General features: G+C 39.9%; 1 protein-coding gene and 1 pseudogene across 4 annotated transcripts in view; one reads left to right on the top strand and one right to left on the bottom strand.

Moving 5' to 3' along the window:
* LOC119954424 (V-type proton ATPase 116 kDa subunit a1) overlaps positions 1-25,137 on the bottom strand; it is a 97,799-nt gene that overhangs the window by 55,362 nt on the left and 17,300 nt on the right. For 2 of the 4 annotated variants that reach the window (XM_038779625.1, XM_038779626.1), the window contains exons 5-9: positions 18,859-18,987; positions 5,891-5,994; positions 4,062-4,188; positions 1,675-1,757; positions 68-161 (exon numbers count right to left, since the gene is read on the bottom strand). In XM_038779625.1, the coding sequence (XP_038635553.1) occupies positions 68-161; positions 1,675-1,757; positions 4,062-4,188; positions 5,891-5,994; positions 18,859-18,987 (537 nt within the window). The remainder of the gene's footprint in view (positions 1-67; positions 162-1,674; positions 1,758-4,061; positions 4,189-5,890; positions 5,995-18,858; positions 18,988-25,137) is intronic. The other 2 variants (XM_038779627.1, XM_038779628.1) reach the window with 1 other exon arrangement.
* On the top strand, positions 9,490-9,608 carry LOC119954579 (annotated as a pseudogene).

Below are 25,137 nucleotides of genomic sequence, written 5' to 3'. Positions count from 1 at the left end.
TCTCAAATGTCTCTAAACCTTCCAGGAAATAGTGCAAAACAGTGATAAAGCATGCTGAACACCATACCATTTGAAGATCATCAATTCGTGTGTTGACACCAGCTAACATTTCCTTCCTTTCATTTGGAGTTTCTGGACAAGGATACAGGGAAGCTCGGAACCTGCAAGAACAAGGTCTCTTTAAGAATGCTGGCAGTAACTGAAGTAAATGATCTTAAAGTAGATCCTGTTATTAGGTAAACAACTAGTTATATGATCTCATTCAGAAAAAAAAAGTCACTAGTCAGTGGTATCAATGCAACTGCAACAAGGACTGCTCACCAATCAGAGTTAGATTGGATTGGATTGGTTTATTGTCACGTGTGCTGAGGTATAGTGTAAAATATTTTTCTGCGAGCAGCTCAACAGATCATTATGTACATGAAAATAAAAGAAAAATACAATACATAATCGGGCAACACAAGATACACAATGTAACTCCATAAACACCGGCATCGGGTGAAGCATACAGGGGTATGGTGTTAATCAGGTCAGTCCATAAGAGGGCCGTTTAGGAGTCTGGTAACAGCGGGAAAGAAGCTGTTTTTGAGTCTGTTTAAGCGAATCCATTAATGAAATTGCAAATAAACACAAGTATAGAACTGTAAAATCACATCAGAAACATTTCTTTGCCTGCCACAACAGACTTACACAAGGTTATCATGACTTTAAAATCTCCCTGTAATAACCTGAAATCATTTTAGCCCATATTACAATGTTTTCCAGTGTTGGCTGCTCGAGTAATCAGAGTAACCGTAACTCTGCAGCCAAGCTTTCAATGGGAACTCAAAAATGTTTAACGCCAGGGAAAGTTGATAGATCATGTTTTAAACTGCAATTCCAAGAGCCCATTTTTACTTTGAGGTCAGCCAAAGTCAAAAAAAAGTTTAAAAGTCTGTAATTTTTAGAAATAGGCCATCAAATCTATTAAGTAAATGAAAAAGTTTCCTGTGGGAGTTGTTGGTGTATAGTTGTCACTGGACTAGTAAACCAGAGGCCCAGGCTGATGCTCAGGGCATAGGGGATGAAATCCCACCATCGCAACTGGTGGAATTTTAATTCAAATTATCTAATAAATTTGAATTTAAAAGCGAACCTCAATAATAGTGACCATAAAACTCTCATCAATCGCTGTAAAAGTCCATCTGGTTCACTAATGTTCTTTGAGGAAGGAAATCTGCCCCCCTTTCCTTGTTTGGCCGAGATGGCACACCAGACGCTGCCTTCTGAACTGGCCTAGCAAGCCAATCCCCCACTGAAAAATCAAAAATGGAATTAGGCTGGACTGAGCATTTGGCATAGATAACAGCAAAATATTATCTTCTTCTAATGGACATTCTGCATATTTTTGGTTGGGTTTGATTTCCAACTGAATTTTTCTTTTTTTTATTTCAAAACTAAAAAAAAAAACAAATTTGGGAACTGTGTTTTTTTCCTCGAAATTCAAAAGCAATTAAATAAAGCTCAAAAGCCATTTGAATCTTAAATTTGACAACTTTGCAGACAACCACTCGAAAAAGTCTAGTTCAGAAGTTTCAGGTATTTTTAGCATATCATGATGGATAATGGATCGATTGTTCAGCCAGTGGGATCGAAATGGATACTAAACATGGATCGAAAATAATCAAATCTCACCCTTCACAAATTTTCTTCACTCGGTTTTTCAGCTGGTCCCCTTGAAAGAAAATGATGAAGACAGACTTGTCGACCTGACCTCCCTAAAAAGATAGAGCACAATCCGAAATCCACGTTTTACCAGGGTTGCAAAAACTGTGCTAAGATCCATGTGCAAGCAATTAAAGCATTCGAGTCCTTGGCAGTGTCAAGGGACGAACAATAGAAAAGTTACCAGTTCTTTCAGGCCCTAAGACACATTGAACATAGAACGATACAGCACAGTACAGGCCCTTCGGCCCTCGATGTTGCACTGACATGGAAAAAAACTAAAGGCCATCTGACCTACACTATGCCCTTATCATCCATATGCTTATCCAATAAACTTTTAAATGCCCTCAATGTTGGCGAGTTCACTACTGTTGCAGGTAGGGCATTCCACGGCCTCACCACTCTTTGCGTAAAAAACCCACCTCTGACCTCTGTCCTATATCTATTACCCCTCAATTTAAGGCTATGTCCCCTCGTGCTAGCCACCTCCATCCGCGGGAGAACGCTCTCGCTGTCCACCCTATCTAACTCTCTGATCATTTTGTATGCCTCTATTAAGTCACCTCTTAACCTTCTTCTCTCTAACGAAAACAACCTCAAGTCCATCAGCCTTTCCTCATAAGATTTTCCCTCCATACCAGGCAACATTCTGGTAAATCTCCTCTGCACCCGTTCCAAAGCTTCCACGTCCTTCCTATAATGAGGCGACCAGAACTGTACGCAATACTCCAAATGCGGCCGTACTAGAGTTTTGTACAACTGCAACATGACCTCATGGCTCCGGAACTCAATCCCTCTACCAATAAAGGCCAACACACCATAGGCCTTCTTCACAACCCTATCAACCTGGGTGGCAACTTTCAGGGATCTATGTACATGGACACCGAGATCCCTCTGCTCATCCACACTACCAAGAATTTTACCATTAGCCAAATATTCCGCATTCCTGTTATTCTTTCCAAAGTGAATCACCTCACACTTCTCAACATTAAACTCCATTTGCCACCTCTCAGCCCAGCTCTGCAGCTTATCTATGTCCCTCTGTAACCTGCAACATCCTTCCGCACTGTCTACAACTCCACCGACTTTAGTGTCGTCTGCAAATTTACTCACCCATCCTTCTGCGCCCTCCTCTAGGTCATTTATAAAAATGACAAACGGCAACGGCACGATTTATATTGGTAGCTAGTATTTGTGGGCAATGCTGTCAGGCCATTTTTCTTACCTATCCCGGACTGCCAAAAGTCGCAATGTGATTTGCAACACAAACTACTGGACAGCAAAGCCGATTCATTTTATACCACAGGGTAGTATCATTTTCAGTGAGCTACATTCATTGCTTAGCATGTGTACAGCCATTTAGTCATTACCAAAAAATCCCCAATTGTTTGTAAAACAGAAACAATTAATATCATAATCAGCAACAACTTTATTCATTGCTGCAGTCTCCAGCTTGGCCAACGTTTCTGCTGGCATTCGCGAGCTTACTTAAAAGACAAAAACATGAAAATATATTTCAAAACAACCCACATGATTTGGCAGAATCAACGTCATATCTGAAGGTGTTTTTGCTCCTGAACAAGGAGAATGATTGCCATAGAGTCCATGGCAAGAGCTTGAGCATGGTGTCTTTTAATGTGGGGGTGCTGAAGTGCCGCAGCGACCACACATTTGGTTTGTTTTAACAAAGTCGCTATAGTCCCAGATGACCATATGCTGCTTTCCCCTTTGAGAGAGCGCTGATGGGTGGTGATTTAACCTGCGGGTCAACACATCTCAGGTGAGGGGCAAGGAATGGAATCCACACTGTTGGCCTCGCTCTGCATCATGAACAAGCTGTCCAGCCAATTGAGATAAACCATCAGTTGATTCAACTGAAAATTTGAGTAGAGCAGAATGTAGATTCCACAATCGTGACAATCCGTCCAAATTTGTCCCTTTTTTGCTCTTAAACCCAAGGCGACTATGGGTAGCTCCTGGGAGAACAATCCATTTTCTTACCATCACAGCTAAATGGCTCGCTTTGAATACTGTACACACTCTCAGTCAGAAGGTAGTAACATAATTTGAAATTCCCAGGATAGAGGTGTCAACCTTGTTTGGAACCAGCATTTGCCAGAGCAGTAATTCTTCTACAGTTACATGCTGCCAAAATTCTGTAGATCTAGCACGACTCTTGGAAGTGCCTGTGATACACCAACTCATCTACGAAGAAAGTCTTAAAAAAAAAAACTTTATTTCAAAGTTAATTTAATAACTGTTACCACAAAATTAAACCCCAGGCAGCAGCAGTGCCATTCTTTGCCATAATGGTTTGCACTTTAGGAATTGATTGAAATTTCACCAAGGGCACTTACAGCCACAGGGTCCTCCAGAGGATTTTCAATTTCAGCTTGGCGTAGAAAGACGTTTCCCCTGCACACCCTCCACAACATCCGCTCAAAGGTTGGGATCCTCTCTCGGTTTATCACGCCAGCCACAAAGCTGTATGTAAAAAGTACGGGAACACTCACAAAGCTGCATATACACAGGCAAAATACAAAGTGCAGTCCAGGATTGTCTGTCAAAAATTGTAAGATAGGTCAAACAGACTAATGTTTTGTATCAGAATGCAAAGCAAAAAGAGAAAATAAAAATTAAAAACTTTTTCCATCTCTTCCCCTTGTACAAAACTATATTAGACTTGCATTTCGTTTAAATTCATGTTTAGGTTATATTTTGAACAAATGTGATTGAAACAATTCCGTATAAAGTACTAAAGCAAAGAAAACAAAAATGTGGATTAATTATTTTTTAAACCTGTTGTACTTGTGCCTTTCTGAAAGACACACTTAAAAAAAAATACTGGCTTTACTTAAAACAAAGTAACAGCCACCCTCTTCTCAAATATGATGAACACCCAAACACCCTCCACTCACTCTCACTAATCCCACTGAGCAAACAAACTATTTCAGGCTTCTGTTGATCAACATATTGAAAAAAACAAAGGTACCTTCCCCAACTCAAAGTTTCCCAAACAATTCAAGATGAGCAACTTGAGGAAAGTTGGGGAAATAGTCTTGGGAACGGGTACAAATTCCATACCGGATCAACAAAATACATAAAAGAATAAAACGTAGACCACAGGAAATACTTAAAAACAGTAAACGGAGCTGTATTTTAAATCACAAATCTGCAGGCAACTGTTTGTCTCCACTTCCACAAGCCATCCCCCATGCCACAATGATTTCCATCTCGCACCTCACGCACTTTCTTCGGAATTAATTTCCCACCTATATTTTTCCAACATTTAAACTCTGCTGGACATATGCACTGCAACCCATTGACTTCATAATTTCCCATGGCCTAGCTACTCTAATGGTCCTAATACTGACAAAAGAACCTTGAAGCATTTTATTATATTCCTCACTACCCATTTTGAACTCCATTTTGTATTTAGATGGACAGAAAAATTCAAATTACTTACAACTTTATGTCCATCCCCAACTGCATATTTAACCCTCATTCACTCATCGTTCTGCTGCTGTTAATTGGCTCAATCACTCCATCCCCCCCACATTTGACGTACTTGACCCCAAAGCCCTTGATCTCCTAACCTATTTGTTTCCTTTTACCCCTTCAAGGACAATGGACATTTTACTTAACTATATTTTGCATTCACATATTTGTTTACTTTGCTTATTTATTTGTCCATTACAAACTTTGGTTGGACTACATTTGGGCCTCATTCACCTTTGTCAAAACTGTTCACTCTCTGGGATCATGCTGGATTGTTAAGTAAGTTTCAAGTTCTTATTTACTGCCAACAACATCCTCGAAAAAAAATCAAGCTCATCAAAAATGGTTTGCAATTATATGGCATCTTGAACTTACAAAATCTACAATGTCTCAGCGATATACTAAATGGACAAGGCACGGGAGATTAGCAAGGCAGTCAAAGATTAATGGCCAGCTCCTACAAAAAGATTTGAACAGACCTTTGACCAAAGGAAAACTGTGATTTCTAAGGCGATTTGAACCTCAACTTCAGAGCCTGAAACTCCTGGTCCCATCCATCAAGCCAACTGATCATCTTTGCTCATCTCAAGTTGAGCAATTTTGACAGAGGAATTGTACGCCAACCTGTAGAGGTATGAAGCCCCAGCTAAGAATACAGAACAAGACTTTAATTAACAAATCAAGTTACCCAAGTCTCAAAGGGGCACCTCGTCCCAGCTCACTTGGCTCCAGGAGAGAAGACGATTCCTCCAGTAGGTCTGGATCAGACATCTGCTGATGATGCAATTCAGCCTGAATTCACAAATCAATTAACACACTATGAAATCAGTTAGCGGCATGCAGGGGAACCAGGAACCAGGAGAAAAGGGGAAAATGAACAAAAATTACAAAGTAAAGTGACCAAAATTTAAAAAAAAATTTAAAAACACACTGAAGGGTGAAAACTATGGACTTTGAATACAGAGATGAAAATAAAAGTGCACAGGAAAACAAAAAAAGTAGAAATGAGTAGCAGCTTTGTTCAAGCATGTTATAATATTTTTCAGAAGGCTTCTGATGAGAATATCAGAAAAAGCAATATGGTGCCAAATGTACATGCCAATGATAGACAATCACAGAAATGGAAATTTTTGAAAATAAATCAAGGATACTGACATAGTATCACCGAGTTAACAGTTACTCAGCCAATTTATTTTGACATTTAAAAAAATTATTTCGATCAACACTTGTGTCTGCAAATTGGGTATAGGTAGAAAGCGGTTGTCTGTTAATGGGAAACCAAGGCGACGAGGGGACATATTTATTGCACCTTTTACTAGCAATTCCCATTCACTTGCAATTAATATAGGTGAAACAATTGGTAGCACCTTAAAGAATGCCCCTATGATCTTATTTCTCTGAAAACCTGTCAGTCACAATATTTAAGCAACACTTGTTCACAAAATTGTCCACCCTAGAAAGCTTAAAATTCCCATTTAAGTAAAGTTAATGAAAATTTTTGCTTCAGTAAAATTTTAAAATGAGTCCCATTTTTGGATACCCGACTATAGCAAAACAAAACGCCACAACTAAGTGGGTGGGAACATGCAGCTACAGACCTAACTGGTCAGCCCCAACAGGATAAGCATCCTATAATGTTCATAAGAATTTCAAATACATAGAACATAGAACAGTACAGCACAGAACAGGCCCTTCGGCCCTCAATGTTGTGCCGAGCCATGATCACCCCACTTAAACCCACGTAACCCGCATACCCGTAACCCAACAATCCCCCCATTAACCTTACACTACGGGCAATTTATCACGGCCAATCCACCTAACCCGCACATCTTTGGACTGTGGGAGGAAACCGGAGCACCCGGAGGAAACCCACGCACACACGGGGAGGACGTGCAGACTCCACACAGACAGTGACCCAGCCGGGAATCGAACCTGGGACCCTGGAGCTGTGAAGCATTGATGCTAACCACCATGCTACCGTGAGGCCCCTACAAATACAAATACAAATAGTCACTTGGGACAACAGTACTTGAATGTTGCTGAAAAGAGAAATGGTGCTGAAGCTTTTTGTCTTGAACTCATCAGGACAAATCCCAGAATGTTGAATTTCCAACAATCACAATTTATACCACAGGAGAAAGAGACACTTTTTTTTTGTTTTAAACAGATCAGCAAACTTTTCTCTTGAAATACAAATTGTTGTGATTGCTGGAAATTTGATATTCCGACATTTGTCCTGGTAAGTGAAAAGTTACAATTTTGGCAACATGTCTCTCTTTTCAGCAATATTCAAATTCCGTGCACATACATTTTGTACTGGAAGATCAACGTATTTGGCATTCAGATAATAAAAACAGTGGCAAGTTCCCTTTACTCTAATCAATCAAATAGCTTGCTTTAACTCATCTGTATTTGTGCGAAGTTACTATAATAAAAATGCATGTAGGTTTTAATTGCACCAATTCAATTTACTGTTAAATAATGTAGAATGATGAGGTATTAATGTAGTATCAGCTTGAACTCAATGACAATGGAATCAGATGGTCCAAAACAGTCAGTATAGCGGAGAACAAAACATTTTAAATACAAATAAAAGTCAAAAACACTTTTATATGCTCAGGTTTACAGTAATTAGAACATAATTTAATTGTAATCAAGTACATCTTCAAAAGCCTCAAGTCTTTCTTGGACCAGAGAAATGGTTCAATTTACATACAAGTTTGTATGCTTTGCCACAACTTGATATGTATACTACCAAAGCTGAATCATTGAAAAAGGTTCTCAAATGGATATCTAGATTTCAAAACAGAAAGAGAATAATCAATTTTAATAACTACTTCAAAAGTGAAATACCCCATGGGGTGATATTTAACCTATCCTAAATGAAGGGGATGAACAGTTTTTAAAATTACGGCAATATCACCAGGAAATCTCTTCATAACCAGGACAAACTGTGCACCCTCAGTGCACTGTAATCGGTTGCATTACCAAATTATATCAAGCATTTTCTGATGATATAAAATGTCAGCAAAAGCAGATGTAAAGCTCGAGAAAAAGGCAAACTATAATACTGCAAATTGTGAAACTGACTTCCAATTCAATTTCCTGCAAAAAAAACATGCTCATGGAATAGCATTAAAGGTGTTTAACTTGGATTTTCCCCTTCCTCCCAAAATGTTCCGGTCAGAACACTCAGTCCAATGAAGCTGCAACTCTAGGTACATGTTGTTAAGGGATTGGTCAAGTTTCTCTATCTAAATTTCCACCACTGCAGAAACATCACAAACAAGTGAAGAATTCACAGAGGGTGATAATTAATTTTTAAAAATATAACTCAGAAGTTGGCGGCCACTCCATATCTATTAAATGCAAATCTTTAAAATTCTGTTGCTCTTATGAAATACTGATTAATACTTCCCAAATATAAAGAAAATAATTCAAACTGTTATGCAAAAGCTTCAATAAACCCGAGTTTAAAAGTTTGACAAGCTGATGTATTTGTGAGCATGATGTGCTTCTAAACTCAGCTAGGTTATTTTGCTGGGTATTGGGTGGCAAGCGAATATGGTCTCCCACAGTGGTCATTCGCACAAGCCTCCATATAAGCAGAACACAGGCATGAGAAAAAGTCCCCTGCTCAGTAGAGCAGTGCCCATGACAGAGTGGAGGAAATCCGAAAGTAGAAGAAATAACCACCATTTAACCAAATACGGAGGCACCATTCTTACCATAAGCCACAGACAGTTAATTTCATACCAATGATCACTTAAAAAATGTAAGTCACGATGCATATTCTATCAATTTGTTACATTAGATGAGCACATGACTTCCTGAATTTTAACCAACAGATACAAAAGTTGCAGCTTCGTCGCTCAAGCGTGTTAGAGCAGATTTTAAAATTATTAAATAGCTGTGGATTGACAAAAGAATTCTGACCAAGTTATTTTAAAATTCAAGAAGCCAACATCAATATCATATATAATACTGCATCACATTTATGCACCGACTAAGACCCAACCATACTATCCAAGTGGTTTTCATCTGATACCAGTATGATGTCCCATCTAGGCAGCAGAGAAATCATTTTAGCCTCAAACTTGTGCACCAGAAAAATGACATTTACCCTACATTAACAAACTGAGGATTGTGACTGCTTTATAGTTTTAATATAGTTAGTGACAGTATTCTTTGATTCATGTGTTATTTTGATAGTTTTACTTTTGTTTACATTCAAGTTTGAGTGTTTTATTTCCTGCAGTCAAGTCATGCACTTCACAATTGTCAAAAGCTTATGGCCATACTAGTCTGAAAACGCCCCATCTTGTCTGATCACGGAAGCGAAGCAGACTCAGGCCCGGTTAGTACTTGGACGGGAGACCGCCTGGGAATACCAGGTGCAGTAGAAGCACGGTGGCGCAGTGAATAGCACTGCTGTCTCACGGCGCCGAGGTCCCAGGTTCGATCCTGGCTCTGAGTCATTGTCCGTATGGAGGTTGCACATTCTCCCCGTGTTTGTGTGGGTTTCACCCCCACAACCCAAAGGTGCGCTGGCTCGGTGGATTGACCACGCTAAATTGCCCCTTAATTGGAAAAAAAAGTTACTGAACTCCGACTGCATAAAATTACTATGATGTGGAGATGCCAGAATTAGACTGGGGTGGGCACAGTAAGAAGTCTTACAATACCAGCTTACAGTCCAACAGGTTTGTTTGAAGTCACCTGCTTTCGGAGCGCAGTTCCTTCATCAGGTAAGTGATTACGACATTTTTGTGCTCAAACAATAGGCATAAGATATGTTAACGGATTTCAATCTAAACAAAGTCAGTTGTTTTCTATAACAGGTGGCCTATATTGAAGGCTAATTCTAATCTTGACTGCAAGTTGAATATGAATCATAAATGGTCTTAGTTTTAGCTTCAGTGGAATGACCCCATTATCCCACAACTAAATCTTCCAGGTCCCATGCCATGTCACTTACGCCAGTGATTTTCAAGGTAGGGGTTGTGACCCGCGAATGAGTCTTGGGATGGTGTAGAATGGGTCACCAAAAACGATCCCCAAAGATCACCTGACCATTTTTTTCTGTTTTCTCTCTCAGTAAATTCTCACTGCAGTACAGTGCTTGACCACATGTGGCTGATGTAGAAGCCAGTGCCATGGACTTTCTTGTCTTTTGGGTCACAGTGTAGTTGGGGCAGTTTGCAGTCAGTGACCTGTAAAATTCTCTTTGGGTGGCATTTCCTGCTATTGTGTTCAGCATCGGGATCTGTATCATTTCTTGAGCTCAGTGTGTCACTAACAAACCCCGTGCATCCTTTACCAGAGTCAATCCGGACCTACAGGCTCCTCCACACCTATAAGCCCCTACGTTCACTCCTTCCACCTCCGAATTGTCTCTCCACACCAGGTCTCTTACCCTTCAAGAACACTTCTTTCTTTTCAATCACCTCCCCTGCCACCCACTCTTCCCAGGTACTCGTCCCCAAACATCAGTGTCTGCCGTGTGGTTACATGGACTCCATCAGCTGAACCACAAGAACTTTTTCTTCTGGCTTTATCGGAACTTTGATTATTCGCCAAGGATGGCATTAAGCCGGTAAAACGTTGCACATTTTGCCTATCAGTCAGCCGAGTTATGAGCAGCATTTTGTTTAAGCATGTTTTCAGTCTGTTACTTTTTTCTTTCTTTCTTTTTTATAAATTTAGAGTACCCAATTCATTTTTTCCAATTAAGGGACAATCTTAGCATGTTCAATCCACCTACCTTGCACATCTTTAGGTTGTGGGGACGAAACCGATGCACACACAGGGAGAATGTGCAAACTCCATGCGGACAGTGACCCAGAGCCGGGATCAAACCTGGGACCTCGGCGCCGTGAGACTGCAGTGCTACCACTGCGCCACCGTGCTGCCCGTCTGTTACGTATTTACCTGGGAAACGATACTGACAAGCGCTCAGTGACATTGTCTGACCGCCTTTTTATTTCAGCAATTAGGGACTCCTGTTTCTGAAGTGGAAGTTAATTTCCTATCCGAGATCATGTTAGCTGTGTTCACTTGTTGAAAACCTGTGTTAAAATGGTGTAATATTGAGCCTGTTAATTAATCTTCTCAGCCTTTGCACGCAATTCGCCAAATGCCAACAATGGGTGTGAAGATATAAAATAATCAGAAAGAACTGTCCTTTAAGGTGAAACAGCAGCACATTTTACAATTTTTACATTTAATAAGACAAAGTGCCAACAATGTGTGCAAGGTTTTTAAAAGTAATTATGGGGAATCGATTGTCAATGTGGCGTCGGTCGAGAGATCGGCCATTCTGTAAAAATGGGGTCACTGGAAAAAAGTTTGAAAAACATTGACTAATGCATCTAGGCTAATTTAATGCCAAATTCACTTTTTCTTGTGGAGTCAAACCAACCACATCTTTGTTCAGACTGTTAAAAGGGATGCCATATAGATCTCATCGAGCTGAAGGATGAAGAATCAGTTCTAGCTGGATGAGAATTCAGTGTCTGAAAAGGAAGGTTGCTAACCCTTATATGACGTACCAATACAATTAATAACAGAAAACTTAGATGAGCTACGAACAAAATTTAGAAAACGAAGCCAAGATCGGAATTCTATGTTTATCAATTTGTGTCCTCATTATTAAAAACCACAGTAAAAGCTACATTATGCCAGGTGTACCATCATATCTCAGGCTATATGATAAAGGCTTGAGAATAAAGATGTGGTGTGCAACTTCTAAATTCACAATTTAAAATCTTCAAAGCAAATCAGTTATGGCCAAGAAGAGGGCTTGTCTTGTACAATAAAACCAATCATTTCATCTAAAACAAAATTAATCAAAGCAAACTGGACACTAGAGCAAGCACTTAATGTAACGGGAATGGATCGGATTGGAATCTGCATGGAGAACCAATTGACAAATCTTACCTACAGTCAATCCAAAGGATGGGGACATAAAGCCATTTATATTTAGATTTAGAGCAATACCAAATCGACCAGTTAATGCCAATCGCCCAGGTTTGCATCCTGTCCTGCAGGCCCACTGGAGGCCACGGCACAAGTTCGCACTTTACATGCATAATGGCAGGTCTTGGTATCCTGAACTGGTATTTCCAGTATGTCTACTGGAGAGCAGAAGCATTGGATAGGGTATTCTTATGAATATTTATATCTGAAAATAAAATCCAGGATGTTGAAAAAGTTGTTGAGCTGCCCTGGTAAACAATGTGTTTTTTGTGTTGCTAGCTTGCACAGGACTTCATGTTTGCTTACTTAAATAGTACCCACATATCAGGAGCAACACTGCAGAAATATGAAGTTGCCAAAGAGTGATGTGAATGCTCGAGAGCTCAGAACAACTAACATTGTTCAACGTATTGGCGTTGAAATCATCTGACTCACTCATCCTTCTTATGGAGTTAAAGGATTGCGTTTTGTAATAACAGATCTCTGAAGGTTTAGATAAAGACAACCTCGTTCAACTAAACAATTTAGAAACAGACTTTGAAAAGCACCTGAAGGAAAGCCAATTGTAGCCACAGTAGCTTTTTCGGTAGGGCTACTGGTGACAGTGGCAAAATAATGATGCTCACTCTCAACTTCAAAAGAAAGCTAGTGATCACGGTGTCATTCAAGCAGGTTAAGTCTTTACAGATCCAGAGATTGGGGTAACCCCATGTTAAAGAGGTGTGAATTGTCTCCAGCCAGGACAGTTGGTAGGATTTCACAGGAAAGGATGTCCCGAAGCGTGGTACATTGGAGAGACCATGCAGACGCTGCGACAACGAATGAACGGATATCGCGCGACAATCACCAGGCAGGAATGTTCCCTTCCAGTCAGGGAACACTTCAGCAGTCAAGGGCATTCAGCCTCTGATCGCCGGGTAAGCAAAATCCTACCAACTGTCCTGGCTGGAGACAATTCACACCTCTTTAACCTGGGGTTACCCCAATCTCTGGATCTGTAAAGACTTGATTACCTGCAAACGGTCGCATTCTAAGCATTGTCTGGCATCTTTGAATTTGTCTATATATAAGTTTCTGGAACATACCTCTTCATTCACCTGAGGAAGGAGCAGTGCTCCGAAAGCACACGATCATGATGTCACAAATTTGGCACGCTGCACACAAATTTTGTTTTCACACTTAATTGCTTAACTTTGCAAGCACATCTGCCACACAATTCAAGAAATCAACTCTAGAATCTCTAACATGCAAAGTTGAAATTCAGCCCAAAGCTTTCGTGCTTCACAAATTTCAAACTTAATGTTCTTTGTGGGGTTGCTAGAGGCTCTCAATTAGATTGCAACTTCATTACCAAATACCAGATTTGATCTAACCAACAGGAGGTTGAAAAACAAGATGCCATTGGGTTTACCATTGTTATGAGGGCAGCATTTTTACATAGCTTAAATGTCTGGGATCATCAGACCTGCACAACAAGGTTTGTAGGCAATTATTTAGCCTTTATACAAGAAGCATGAGAAAAATATCTGGGATTCAAACCTGTAGATTTAGCGAAACATTGCAACTGGAGAATTCAGGGTGTTTTAAAAACATTTGCAAAAGATATTCAAAACAATCCCCAAGATATTTTCATAGGCTAGTAAAAGGGCTCAGCTCCTATGAACAGACAATTTAAAGGCACTTTATAGAATAATTTACTGTGCAAGAAGAAAGGTTTTGCAGAGAGTACATTACAAGCCCCATCTCAAGTAAAGATTGATCTCCAATTTGAAGCCACAAGCTCTGAAACACTTAGAACAAAGTGTATGGAATTAACCAAGTGTATTCCACTGAGAATTTTAAATACAAGTGGCTAAAGAATACAAGAGAAAAATAGGCTTCAATTTGCAAAACAGACACAAGATATTAAACATGTGGCTCTTGACTCGAGATCAAACTATAAGAAAAAAAATCACTCCTGAACTTTTCAAAGATAGTCCAGGAGAAAAATAAATCAGATTTGCAACCATTTACTCAAAATAATAAGCGAACAAGAAAACAAAATAAAGAATCACAAGAAATCAGAGGTGGTGGAAGGGAAGGGGATGGGATCTGCATGCCATTAACTGTTACTTTTCCAGTCTTCCTTAGATTCCTGCACTTTAAGGTTGTTTATGCTGAAAGATTCAAAACTTAGCTCTCCCGATGTTACTGTTCTGCCTATATTTAAAAAACAGAAGACTGGGAAAAGGACAAATATGATTAACATTCTTGATCCTTCAGCTGCCAGCTGAAATGGCTTTTTAGTTTGCTACAAGTACATACAATACTGCTGCTTTTCTGAAGGAAGGATTGAGAGAACAAATTAAACACATAGTTGAAGTGAATAAATTAGATTTTCATGGTGCCGACAGATCAGTGACACAACATGTTCAACAGGCATTTTTCCTCATGTCTCTTTGGCAGCTCATTATTGTCTGAGTTTTAGGTAGATGGTGAGTACTTAATGGACTGTCATACTAGAATAATCTAAAGGACAAATATTAATTGCAAGAATTTTGAGATTTGAAACTGGCATGACCAATTCAAATGTCACATCAAATCATGTGGGTCTTATTAATAGGGATATACGAACAAGGAATAATAATCTTTAATTGTGCTTTATAATCTTTATAAATGCTGCGATAGTTTAACTATTAAAGGATGAAAGTCAATTCAAGGTGTTAACTTATGCGAGAGTCGATAGGATTAAAATCAAGTGCTTTTGGATGGCTGATCTATTCATACAAATCATGAGAAAAAGTCCAGTGACTTGGAGAATACTAGAGTCGATCACTGCTTGGACAGAGGAAGACTTAATGGTAATGCCCTCAACTCAAATGGCTGATAGCGATTACTATGTGACATCTTTGTTCTTTGTAGTTACGAACCAACCCTTGACTAAATTCAGCTGTCCTGGCTTGTTCGCATTCAGGCATGTTAGATAGGATTGCTGCATAATGAAAATTAACTTCTCAGCAACCATTCTGCTCTCAATAGCAGATGGCATCTTCAATTCATTATTAAGTATAAATTGGGAAACAAATAGGGGAGGCAGTGGCCTAATGGTATTTTGTCACTGCACGAGTAACCCGGAGACCCAGGGCAATGCTCTAAGAACCCGGTTCAAATCCCACCACGGCAGATGGTGAAATTTGAATGCAATAAAAAGTCTAACGATGACCATGAAACATTTGTCAATTGTTGGGAAAAACCTATCTGGTTCACTAATGTCTGTTGGGGAAGGAAACTGACATCTTTACCTGGTCTTACTATCAAGGACAATTAGGGACGGGCAATAAACACTGGCCCAGCCAGCGACATTCATGTCCCGAAAATAATTTTTAAAAACTACAGTTCAAAAGGTTCCCAATTGCTGTACATTAAATCATCACCAAAATTGCAATTAAACTGATAGCCCAAGCATAGGAGGAAAAATACCTGCTTTTCTCAGGGCAATTACATGGTTTAAAATTGTCATTTTAGATTTTCCAATTAAAAACAATATTGGCTCACATGATATTAACCATTTTCAAGTCAGCAGCTGCAAGTCACTGTGCATATCTATGTCAGTATTTACATTAGTATTAGGCAGACTCGCTGTGACAAAAGAATATTAAACTCTTCAAATGTGCATGTCAACCTTCTCATTAATTCCATCATAAGAAATAAAAATGACAAGGATCAAAAGCAATGTCCATGGCAAAGGCCATAATACCAAAGCTGAGTGGGAGACCAAGTGTAGGTTAGCTTTTAACTTCACCTTGGACTATTTATAAATCTTGTGTACACCTAGGTCCCTTTGCACCTTCTCCAAATTTCCGACATTAAACACCCGCAAGGTGTCCGTTACATCATGCGAATTGGGTGCAATGTTATTTACGGGCCCAAGATTTGTAATTTAACGTTCAATGTACGTTACATAGAATTAAGGATATTGCAATCAGCAAAAGGGTTTCTATCCGCACAGAAAATGCTGGAAATTCTCACACTATCAGCTTTTTCACTTTTTAATTTCAGATTTCCAGCACCTTGAATATTCTGCGGGATGGGTGGATCATTTGCTTTTCTTTGAGAGGGGTAGTGGTGCTGGGGAGAAGTAGATTGTATATTATGGTAATTGCCCCATTAAGAACTAAGTCTCGGAGATGATTTATGCCAAAAGAAAAGCAACTTGCTTCCAGTAAACTATGTGACCAAGTTGATGGAGAGATAAACAATAGAAAAAAATGGGGGAGTAGATCGTTAGATGTTCTGTTCAAGCCAAGTTTAGAACAAGCTGGCAACAAGAAACATCTATCAATAGAATTCAGTTGAAATTCTGTGTTGGCTAGAAAAGTGAAAACTCTTGTTAACCAAAGGACTCTATGGAGCTGAATTTCAGCTGAGCTGAAGATTCCAGAATTTAAAAATGTATTAGAACCGGGGGAGTTCTGACCAAAGGTGACTATACATAAACGGCATTATGGCGCCTGTGTTACATAGAAGTTGACAACCATGAGAGGGTTGGAGGAAATTTTAAGGAAAGACCTAAAAAAACAGAAGACCTAAAAAAATCTCAACTGGTATACAAGTCCGTGAAACTTTTTCAGTCTAAGTGGTTAATCTTCCAAATTTTGGAAGTAACTGACCCGATCTTACTTAGTGCAAGTCAAATGGGTGTAGAAGTGGGATTAAGAAGTTCAGTATAAAGTATAAGTAACTTTTGATATCTTAGTGCAAGTAACTACTGAAGATGGAGTGCAGTTATTCATGTTTTTCGATTTTTGTGAAGCAAACTTCCTTATGGCAAACCTTCAGTAAATACCATGGTTCTTAAATTCTAAAAAGACTTAACACTCCACCTAAATCATAATATCTGCTTTTCAATTATTTCCATCTTCACCTGGATTCAATGAATAACTTGATTGCAAAGAGAAAAGAAAATCATGCAAATCAGATCGCAGGTTAAAAGGGATATGACAATTTCCACTAGATTAATTTAACATGCCCCTTTCCAGACTAATGATTTTACCTATCTTATTTTCCTGTACAAATGGTGTGCAGGACCCAACACAGCAAGGTGCAATAACAGGAGATTTTGTCCACCCATCTTTCGTCACTATTTTAAATACTGAAAATCAGCTGCTTCAAGGATTACCTAATGGGTTCAACAAATCAGTTTATGAACACGTATTTTGGAATACAACAAGTTACAAAACTTGAATTTTTGATGCAGCTGAAACATACATTTCCCAGTGATCAAAAGGAGATGCTATTCCCCAATTTTCACTCATCAAAAAATCTATTTTCAGATCCGCAACACAACATTCAAGCCAATCAATGGGAGGAACAGAACTGAGAGACGTTATCTCCAGCTTAGTACATCACCTCAGATTTGTTTAAAGTAAAGTCACCATAGTTCCAGATGACCATAGGTTGCTTTTCCACTTTGAGGGGGGAGTACTGACTGGTGGCGGTTTAACCCGAGGGTCACCACACCTCAGGCGACGGGTAAGGTTGAAAATAACAGCCTGTGAGGGAACCCATGCTGCTGGTCTCACTCTGCATAAACCAGCTGTCCATTGAACTGAGCTAAACCAGCCCCCTTATCAGATTTGTTTACAGTGCAGTGCATCATGAATTGGGAGATTAAAGCACCACTGTTTAGAGCTATATTATTTAGAAGCAATAATACCACTAATTTAAATAATTCCGACTATAAACAATCCTCCTTATTTCACATTTCAGGCCTCAGCCAGTAGCAAATTTCTCCTCCAGAAATAAGCTCGGTTTGTAGCTTGTTCCTCAAGTAAGTAGACAGCAAAACATTTTAATTATTTACAAACTGTTGGAGTGAATGCTCTTGGACAACATAAAGGGTTGACCAGTAAGCAGTCAGGTGAACACATCTTGCCCCCTCTTGATAATACAGGGGAGGGTGGCACGGTGGCGCAGTGGTTAACACTGTTGCCTCGATCCTGGCCCCGGGTCACTGTCAGTGTGGAGTTTGCACAGCATAGGCAGATTGGCCACGCTAAATTGCCCCTCAACAAGGAAAAAAAGAATTGGGTACTTTAAATTTGTAATTTAAAAAAAATAATACATTGGAACAGCATTAAAAACCACCATCTGGGTTTCTGCGACACCCCACGTGTGATTTCTGTTTTTAAGAACTACTCTTCGTGTAGCATGTGAGTTTTCAGTGTAAATCTACATAAAATTTCTTACGAAGCCAAGCATATTACACTTGCCCACTCCGCAACAGAATAAAATATTGTTCAAATTTAAAGACATTTAACATTTGAAGAGTTTTTAAACAGCATTGACTTTTAACCCATCTAATTTCCCAGAAACATTACACTGATTACATTAGAACAAAATTAATTTCAAGGCATCCCTGATTATCAATATTCAGGTGGAAAAGCAAATAAGCAAAATTTAAAATAATGTGATTTGCCACAAGTGCAACGTAATCACCATACAAATGAGTTTTAGAAAATACCTGATGTAGCTGATATGAAATCTTACGTTCTTTTGCGGTGTGCGATCAAAGTGGGGCTGGCAAACCAGAACACATGGACAGGGTGCCAATGATGCGCACATGCATTGCGAGCTTAAACTATTCCTCAATAAGATATGTTAGAATGAATTAAAATGACAAATTTACAATAATCTGACCTCATCGAAGAACTGCTGGGTTCTGCGTAGAATATATTTCAGCTCAGTTAACTCTAAGAAGTTGCGTTTTAATGCCTCCTGATTAGTATTGATTTCTTTCAGTTCGTTTTCAAGTTTCTCAAAGGTTGCCTGAAAAAAAAGAGATGTGACCTTTGATTAAAATTCTTTGTGCGTAGGAAATAATAGTTCCCGGAATCAATTTGGGGCCTCACGGTAGCATGGTGGTTAGCATCAATGCTTCACAGCTCCAGGGTCCCGGGTTCGATTCCCGGCTGGGTCACTGTCTGTGTGGAGTCTGCACGTCCTCTCCGTGTGTGCGTGGGTTTCCTCCAGGTGCTCCGGTTTCCTCCCACAGTCCAAAGATGTGCGGGTTAGGTGGATTGGCCATGCTAAATTGCCCGTAGTGTAAGGTTAATGGGGGGGATTGTTGGGTTACGGGTATACGGGTTACGTGGGTTTAAGTAGGGTGATCATTGCTCGGCACAACATCGAGGGCCGAAGGGCCTGTTCTGTGCTGTACTGTTCTATGTTCTAAATTGCGGACTGTATTTTTAAAGGGATTATAATGCTGGTCTCATTCATTGGAGGAGGTTAAGTGACAAACTGCCCAAGCCAGGCTCCGTTGCTGCTTTGGTCATCTGTATCCCCCAAAATATTTCTGCTATTTAATACAAGATCATAGCTAATGGTTAAATGTATTCGATTTGAAAGCTCCCCCGTGGTGGGACTCATCATTCAACTGCACACAACTGTTTGCAAGATAAAAACCAAAGCAATGGTGGATTTTGTTGCTGAAAACCAGCTGAATTCATTAAAGTGCAGTTACAAGAGAAGTTTACTGAAGGGTTTTAAATTGCACCGGGGTACTTAACTGGCTTAAAATCATTTGAATTCAAAACTGGTGGGAATGCTGTCAGTGGTATTCTTTCTGCAATATGCATCAAGAGCTACACAGCATTGTCTATTTCCTGTAGACGAATAAACCAGCAAGGGACAGTAGAGATTTGATTGTCTTTTTACTTAACATGGATGAAGGTGTTAAGCTGGTGGAAAGCAGCATCCAACAATAAAAGAAAAAAGATAACATACAGGTACTTTTACAGAGTTATAATAAACTCAGCCAGAGTTAGGCTATTGGTTTTCAACCCGATTATGAAGAACAGCAAAATGTTGTGACTTTTGGTAGAAAAGAACAAAACTAAAAATGCTAAAATACTGACAAATATACTAATACAGGGATCAAAATTATGCACATGGCATGGCTGTCCATCAAGTTGCAAACCTCCTAGAATTGAAGGATTGAATTTGATAACTTCTGATCCAAGCACATGGTAGATTAGGTCTTTCCATTTACCTTCGAGTTCCAGTAAAACTTGCTTAACACAGAATTTTGAAGCATAGAAAGAGACCATTTGACTCCATTTGGCTATGTCTATGTTTATACTTCCCAGGAGTCTCCTCCCACTCTAGTTACTGCTTCCCTTCTTGTTCCATATACATCTATTCATTTCATAAAAGTGAAATGCTGCCTGCTTCATCCATTTCATTCGGCAGCGAGTTCCAATTTCACAAAAGTCTAGGTGGAAAGAAATCCTCCTTAATTCTTTATTTCAACAATTAGTATCAACCTTATTCTGGACTCCCCAACAAATGAAAACGCATCCGATTCGTAAAGAGCTCCACAGGTTCTCTGTTCGCCAGGATAGAAACAAAGCTTTAGCCGATTTGATCCTTCCTGATGACATCATCAGATGGTGGAGACATGCCTCGGAATGTTTTCTGGACTTTCTCCAATGTTGTCATGTCACCTTTCTAACTGGACCAAAACTGTACACAAAACTCCCAAGTGTGGCCTAACCAAGAATCCACAACACAACAAAAAACTAGGCAGACATTTCACTGCAGTACTGAAGGAATGCTAGTGTTGAAGACACACATGTTCAAATGCAATATTAAACCAATGCCTCACCTACCCTCCCAGGTGGTTGGAAAAGATCCCATGGCACAATTTTAAAGAGCTGGGGAGTTATCAATGATTTTGTTGCTAATCAATATCACTAATTATCTGGTTATCATCACATTCCTGTTTGTGGGAATATGATGTGAGCAGAATGTTATGTTTCCAACGTAACATCAGCAACTACTTTTGACAATTGGGCGGCAGAGTAGCACAGTGGTTAGCACTGTTGCTTCACAGCGCCAGGGATCCGCTTTCGATTCCCGACTTAGGTCACTGTCTGTGCGGAGTCTGCACGTTTTCCCCGTGCCTGCGTGGGCTTCCTCCAGATGCTCCAGTTTCCTCCCCACAAGTCCCGAAAGACATGCTGTTAGGTAATTTAGACATTAAACTCTCAGCAGGCGCTGTAGTGTGGCGATCAGGGGATTTTCACAGTAACTTCACTGCAGTGTTAATGTAACACTGTAATGTTAATGTAACTACTTGTGACACTAATAAAGATTATTATTCGTTCCAGCCATCAGCCGCAAACTAATAAAATCTGAATGGAAATAATGAAAATCTAGAACATTATACATAGTTCTATGCTCACAATGTATTGTTCATGAAAATGGCTTTGTCAACAATTGTGAATACAAGTGTAGCTTGGCTCCTTTGGTAACCAAATTATGTATTTGCATACCAAATTAAGAGGGTTGGAATATCACATAATGTGATGGGAGCGGGCTGGATATGTTCCAGCATCAATTAAGCGAAGGGGGAGAAGGCCTCAGGAAAGTAATGGGAATAAAATCAGCTGACTTAAGAGCATTCACAGAATTGTCTCAAACATTTTCTGTTTCCAAAGACATCGACTGAAAATGTAACTCTTAGGTTTAAATAAAAACCAAAAGTACTAGTACTGGAATTCTGAAATAAAGCACTGTAAATATGCCACATCTGGCAGCATCTGTGGAGAGAAAAGCAGCATCTGCGGAGAGTAATGCAAAGTTACTGGCCGTGATTTTGCAGCAAATCCTATAACGGCCATTAAAACCCGAGACACCAAAGACCGGGTGTTGCACTGGCGAGACTGCCAAACCCGATCTTCCGATCTGTCCCTCTGGGGTGGTCTACACCCGAACCGCACTGGGGCTGGCAATCTTGCAAGCCAGATAACTAGGGAAGTAGGAAGGGTTTTAAAAATAGCAGGTGCAAGGGATCAAATTTGGAAAGATGTGGTAACTCAAAGAGTAGAGACAAGGCAAAGAGAAAAGTATTACAGGAAATGAAAAACTGAGGAGAAGGGATAGAGAGCACAATCCAACAGTAAAACAGATGAGACTATAGGTTATAACATTTTTTAAAAGCATAACACTAAAGATTCTGAATCGGAATACACAAAGCATTCAAACAAAACAGATGTGCAGAGAGTGCACATAGAAATAATTAAGTATGATTTGATAGCCATAACAGAAACACAGCTACAGGAGGACATAGATTTGTACCTGAATATTAAACGGTACAGGATATCTCGGAACGACAGGAGGCAAGGAAAATCTGGAGGGTTGTCTCAGTCAATGATGGTATTAGAGAGAGGAATGATGCAAATTCAGGAAACCAGGATGTGGAAAAGGTTTGGGCAGAGATGAGAAATGCTAAAGTCACTTGTGGGGATCATGTATCTAATAGTGTACCTAGCATGAACCACATGTAGGGTGGACCATAAAAGGAAGAAATAATGGCAGCTTGCCAGAAAGATAATCGTGGGAGATTTTAATCTCCATATGGACTGGAAAACCCAGATGGGCAAAGATAGCCCAAATGAGGAGTTAGAAGATGTTTTTGAGATAGTTTCTGTGAAACAGCATGTACTGGAGCCAGACAGCAGGCCATACTAGATCTGGTATTGTGCAATTAATGATCTCATAGTGAAGGCATCCCTGGATAGCAGCGACCATAATTGGATTGAAATTTTACAATCAGTTTGAGGGAGAGGCGTGGGTCCAACACTATGCCTTTTTAAAGTTTAAAAACAAATCGTGAGGGCATGAAAGCAGAGCTGGCTAAAAAGAATTGGCAAATTAGATGAAAAGATAGGTCAAGGAGACTATAGGTTATAACATTTCTGGTCTTGTGTCTAGTAAGCCTTCTCTGAACTTCTTCTAATGCATTTCCTCAAGACGACTAATACTAAACACAATACTCCAGATGCGGTGTCCCCAATGCCGTGCACAAGTGAAGCATAACCTCTCTACTTTTGTAATCAGTTCTCGTTACAATAAATGATAACATTAACGTCACAAATTGAGATTAATAGGTATGATCTTATAGCCGGCACACAAATAGTTAGAAGATCAAAACTTGAACTAAAAATTCAGGGCTGTATGACTTTTCCTAAAGACAGGCAGGAAGGAAAGTGTGGTGGGCTAGCTTTGTTGGTACAAAATGGAATAAATACAAGAGATGATTGTGGTTTGAAAAATGTAGATCCATATGGGTGGAGGTAAGAAATAACAAGTGGAAGACGACAGCAGTGGGAGTAGTCTTTAGGGCCCCAACAGTAGCTGTACTGTAGGATGGAGAATAAATCAGAAGATAATAAAGGCATGTAATAAAGGTAGCACATAGGGACAGAGCTGGGGGACTGCCGTTCAAACAGGCCCAGACCAAATTCCACTACCTGGGGATCCAAATAGCCCACAACTGAACACGGATCCACAAATGCAACCGGACGAGTCTGGTGCAGGAAGTTAAGAAGGGAGTTGCAGAGGTGGAGCCCACTTGCAGGGAGAATGCAGGCAATCTAAATGAACATGCTGCCCAAGTTCCTATTCCTGTTTAGACCCCTCCCGATCTACACCCACAAGGCCTTTTTCAACACGTCGACAAACTAATCACAGCGTTTGTGTGTGTGTTGGGGGAAGAGGGTCGCCCATTTAAGACAGAGATAAGGAGTAATTTCTTTGCTCAGAGGGTAGTGAATCTGTGCAATTTTCCACCCTAGAGAGCTGTAGCGGTTGGGTTGTTGAGTATGTTCGAGGCTGAGACAGACAGATCTTTAAATCAGTAAGGGAATCCAGGGTTATGGGGATAAGGCAGGAAGTGGAGTTGAAGATTATATCAGATCAGCCATAATCTCATTGAATAGCAGAGCAGACTCAATTGGCCAAATGACCTATTTCTGCCCCCGTGACTTATGGCTTTTTAGCATTCTTAATCACTCACTGTGCCTGTATACTAGCCGTTTGTGATTCATGGACTAGAACACCCAGACTCCTCTGCATCAGAGATCTGCAATCTCTCAACATTTAGATAATCAACTTTTTTTATTCTCCTGCCAAAATGGACAATTTCACATTTCCCTATATTAGAGTCCATTTGCCACGTTTTTGCCCACTCACTTAATCCCTGTCCCTTTGTAGCCTTACATCCTCTTCACAATTTACTTTCCGACCTATCTTTGTCATTAGCAACCATATCTTCAGTCCCTTCATCGTTCTGTCCCCTCATCCAAGTCATTTATATAAATTACAAACGGTTGAGGTGTCAGCACTGATCCCTGTGGCACAACACATGTCACACCCTGCCAATCAGAATCAGACCCATTTATGCCACTTGTTTCCTATTATCTAGCCAATCTTCAATCCATGCTAATACGTTACCCCCTACACTATGGGCATTTATTTCCCCCAATAATCTTTGATATGGCACCTTATCAAATGCCTTCTGGAAATCAAAGTACCATTCATCCACTGGTTCCCCTTTATCCACAGCACATATGACTTCTTCAAAGAATCCCAATAAATTGGTTAAGCACGATTTCCCTTTCACAAAACCGTGTTGACTCTGCCTCATTGCCTTGAATTTTTCCAAGTGCCCTGCTATAAAATCTTTAATAATGGCTTCTAACATTTTCCAGACTAGCCTTGTATCCATTGGACTAAAGTGCAAGAGGCAAACTTGAGCAAAACATACAAGATCCTGAGGGAGCTTGACAGAGTGGATGTGGAAAGGATGTTTCCTCTTGTGTGAGAATCATGAATATCATTAGAATGAGGGATCACTGTTTAAAAATAAAGCATCATTCATTTAAAACAGATATGAGGCAAATTATTCCTCTTAGGGTGCTGAGACTTTGGAATTCCCTTCCTGAAAAGGTGGTGGAAGCAGTCTTTGAATATTTTTAAGGCAGAAGTGGATAGATTCTTGGTAAGTAAGGGAGTGAAAGGGTTAATGGGGGTAGGCAGGATGCAGATTGGAGGCTATCAGATCAATCATGATCTTATTAAATGGTTCTACAGGGTTGAGGGGCTGAATGGCTTACTCCTTGTTCATCTGTT

This window comes from Scyliorhinus canicula, chromosome 19 (assembly GCF_902713615.1).
Source record: "Scyliorhinus canicula chromosome 19, sScyCan1.1, whole genome shotgun sequence".
Lineage (NCBI taxonomy): Eukaryota > Metazoa > Chordata > Chondrichthyes > Carcharhiniformes > Scyliorhinidae > Scyliorhinus > Scyliorhinus canicula.
The sequence above is the reverse complement of the archived record's forward strand: the minus strand, read 5'-3'. Positions and strand labels throughout refer to the sequence as shown.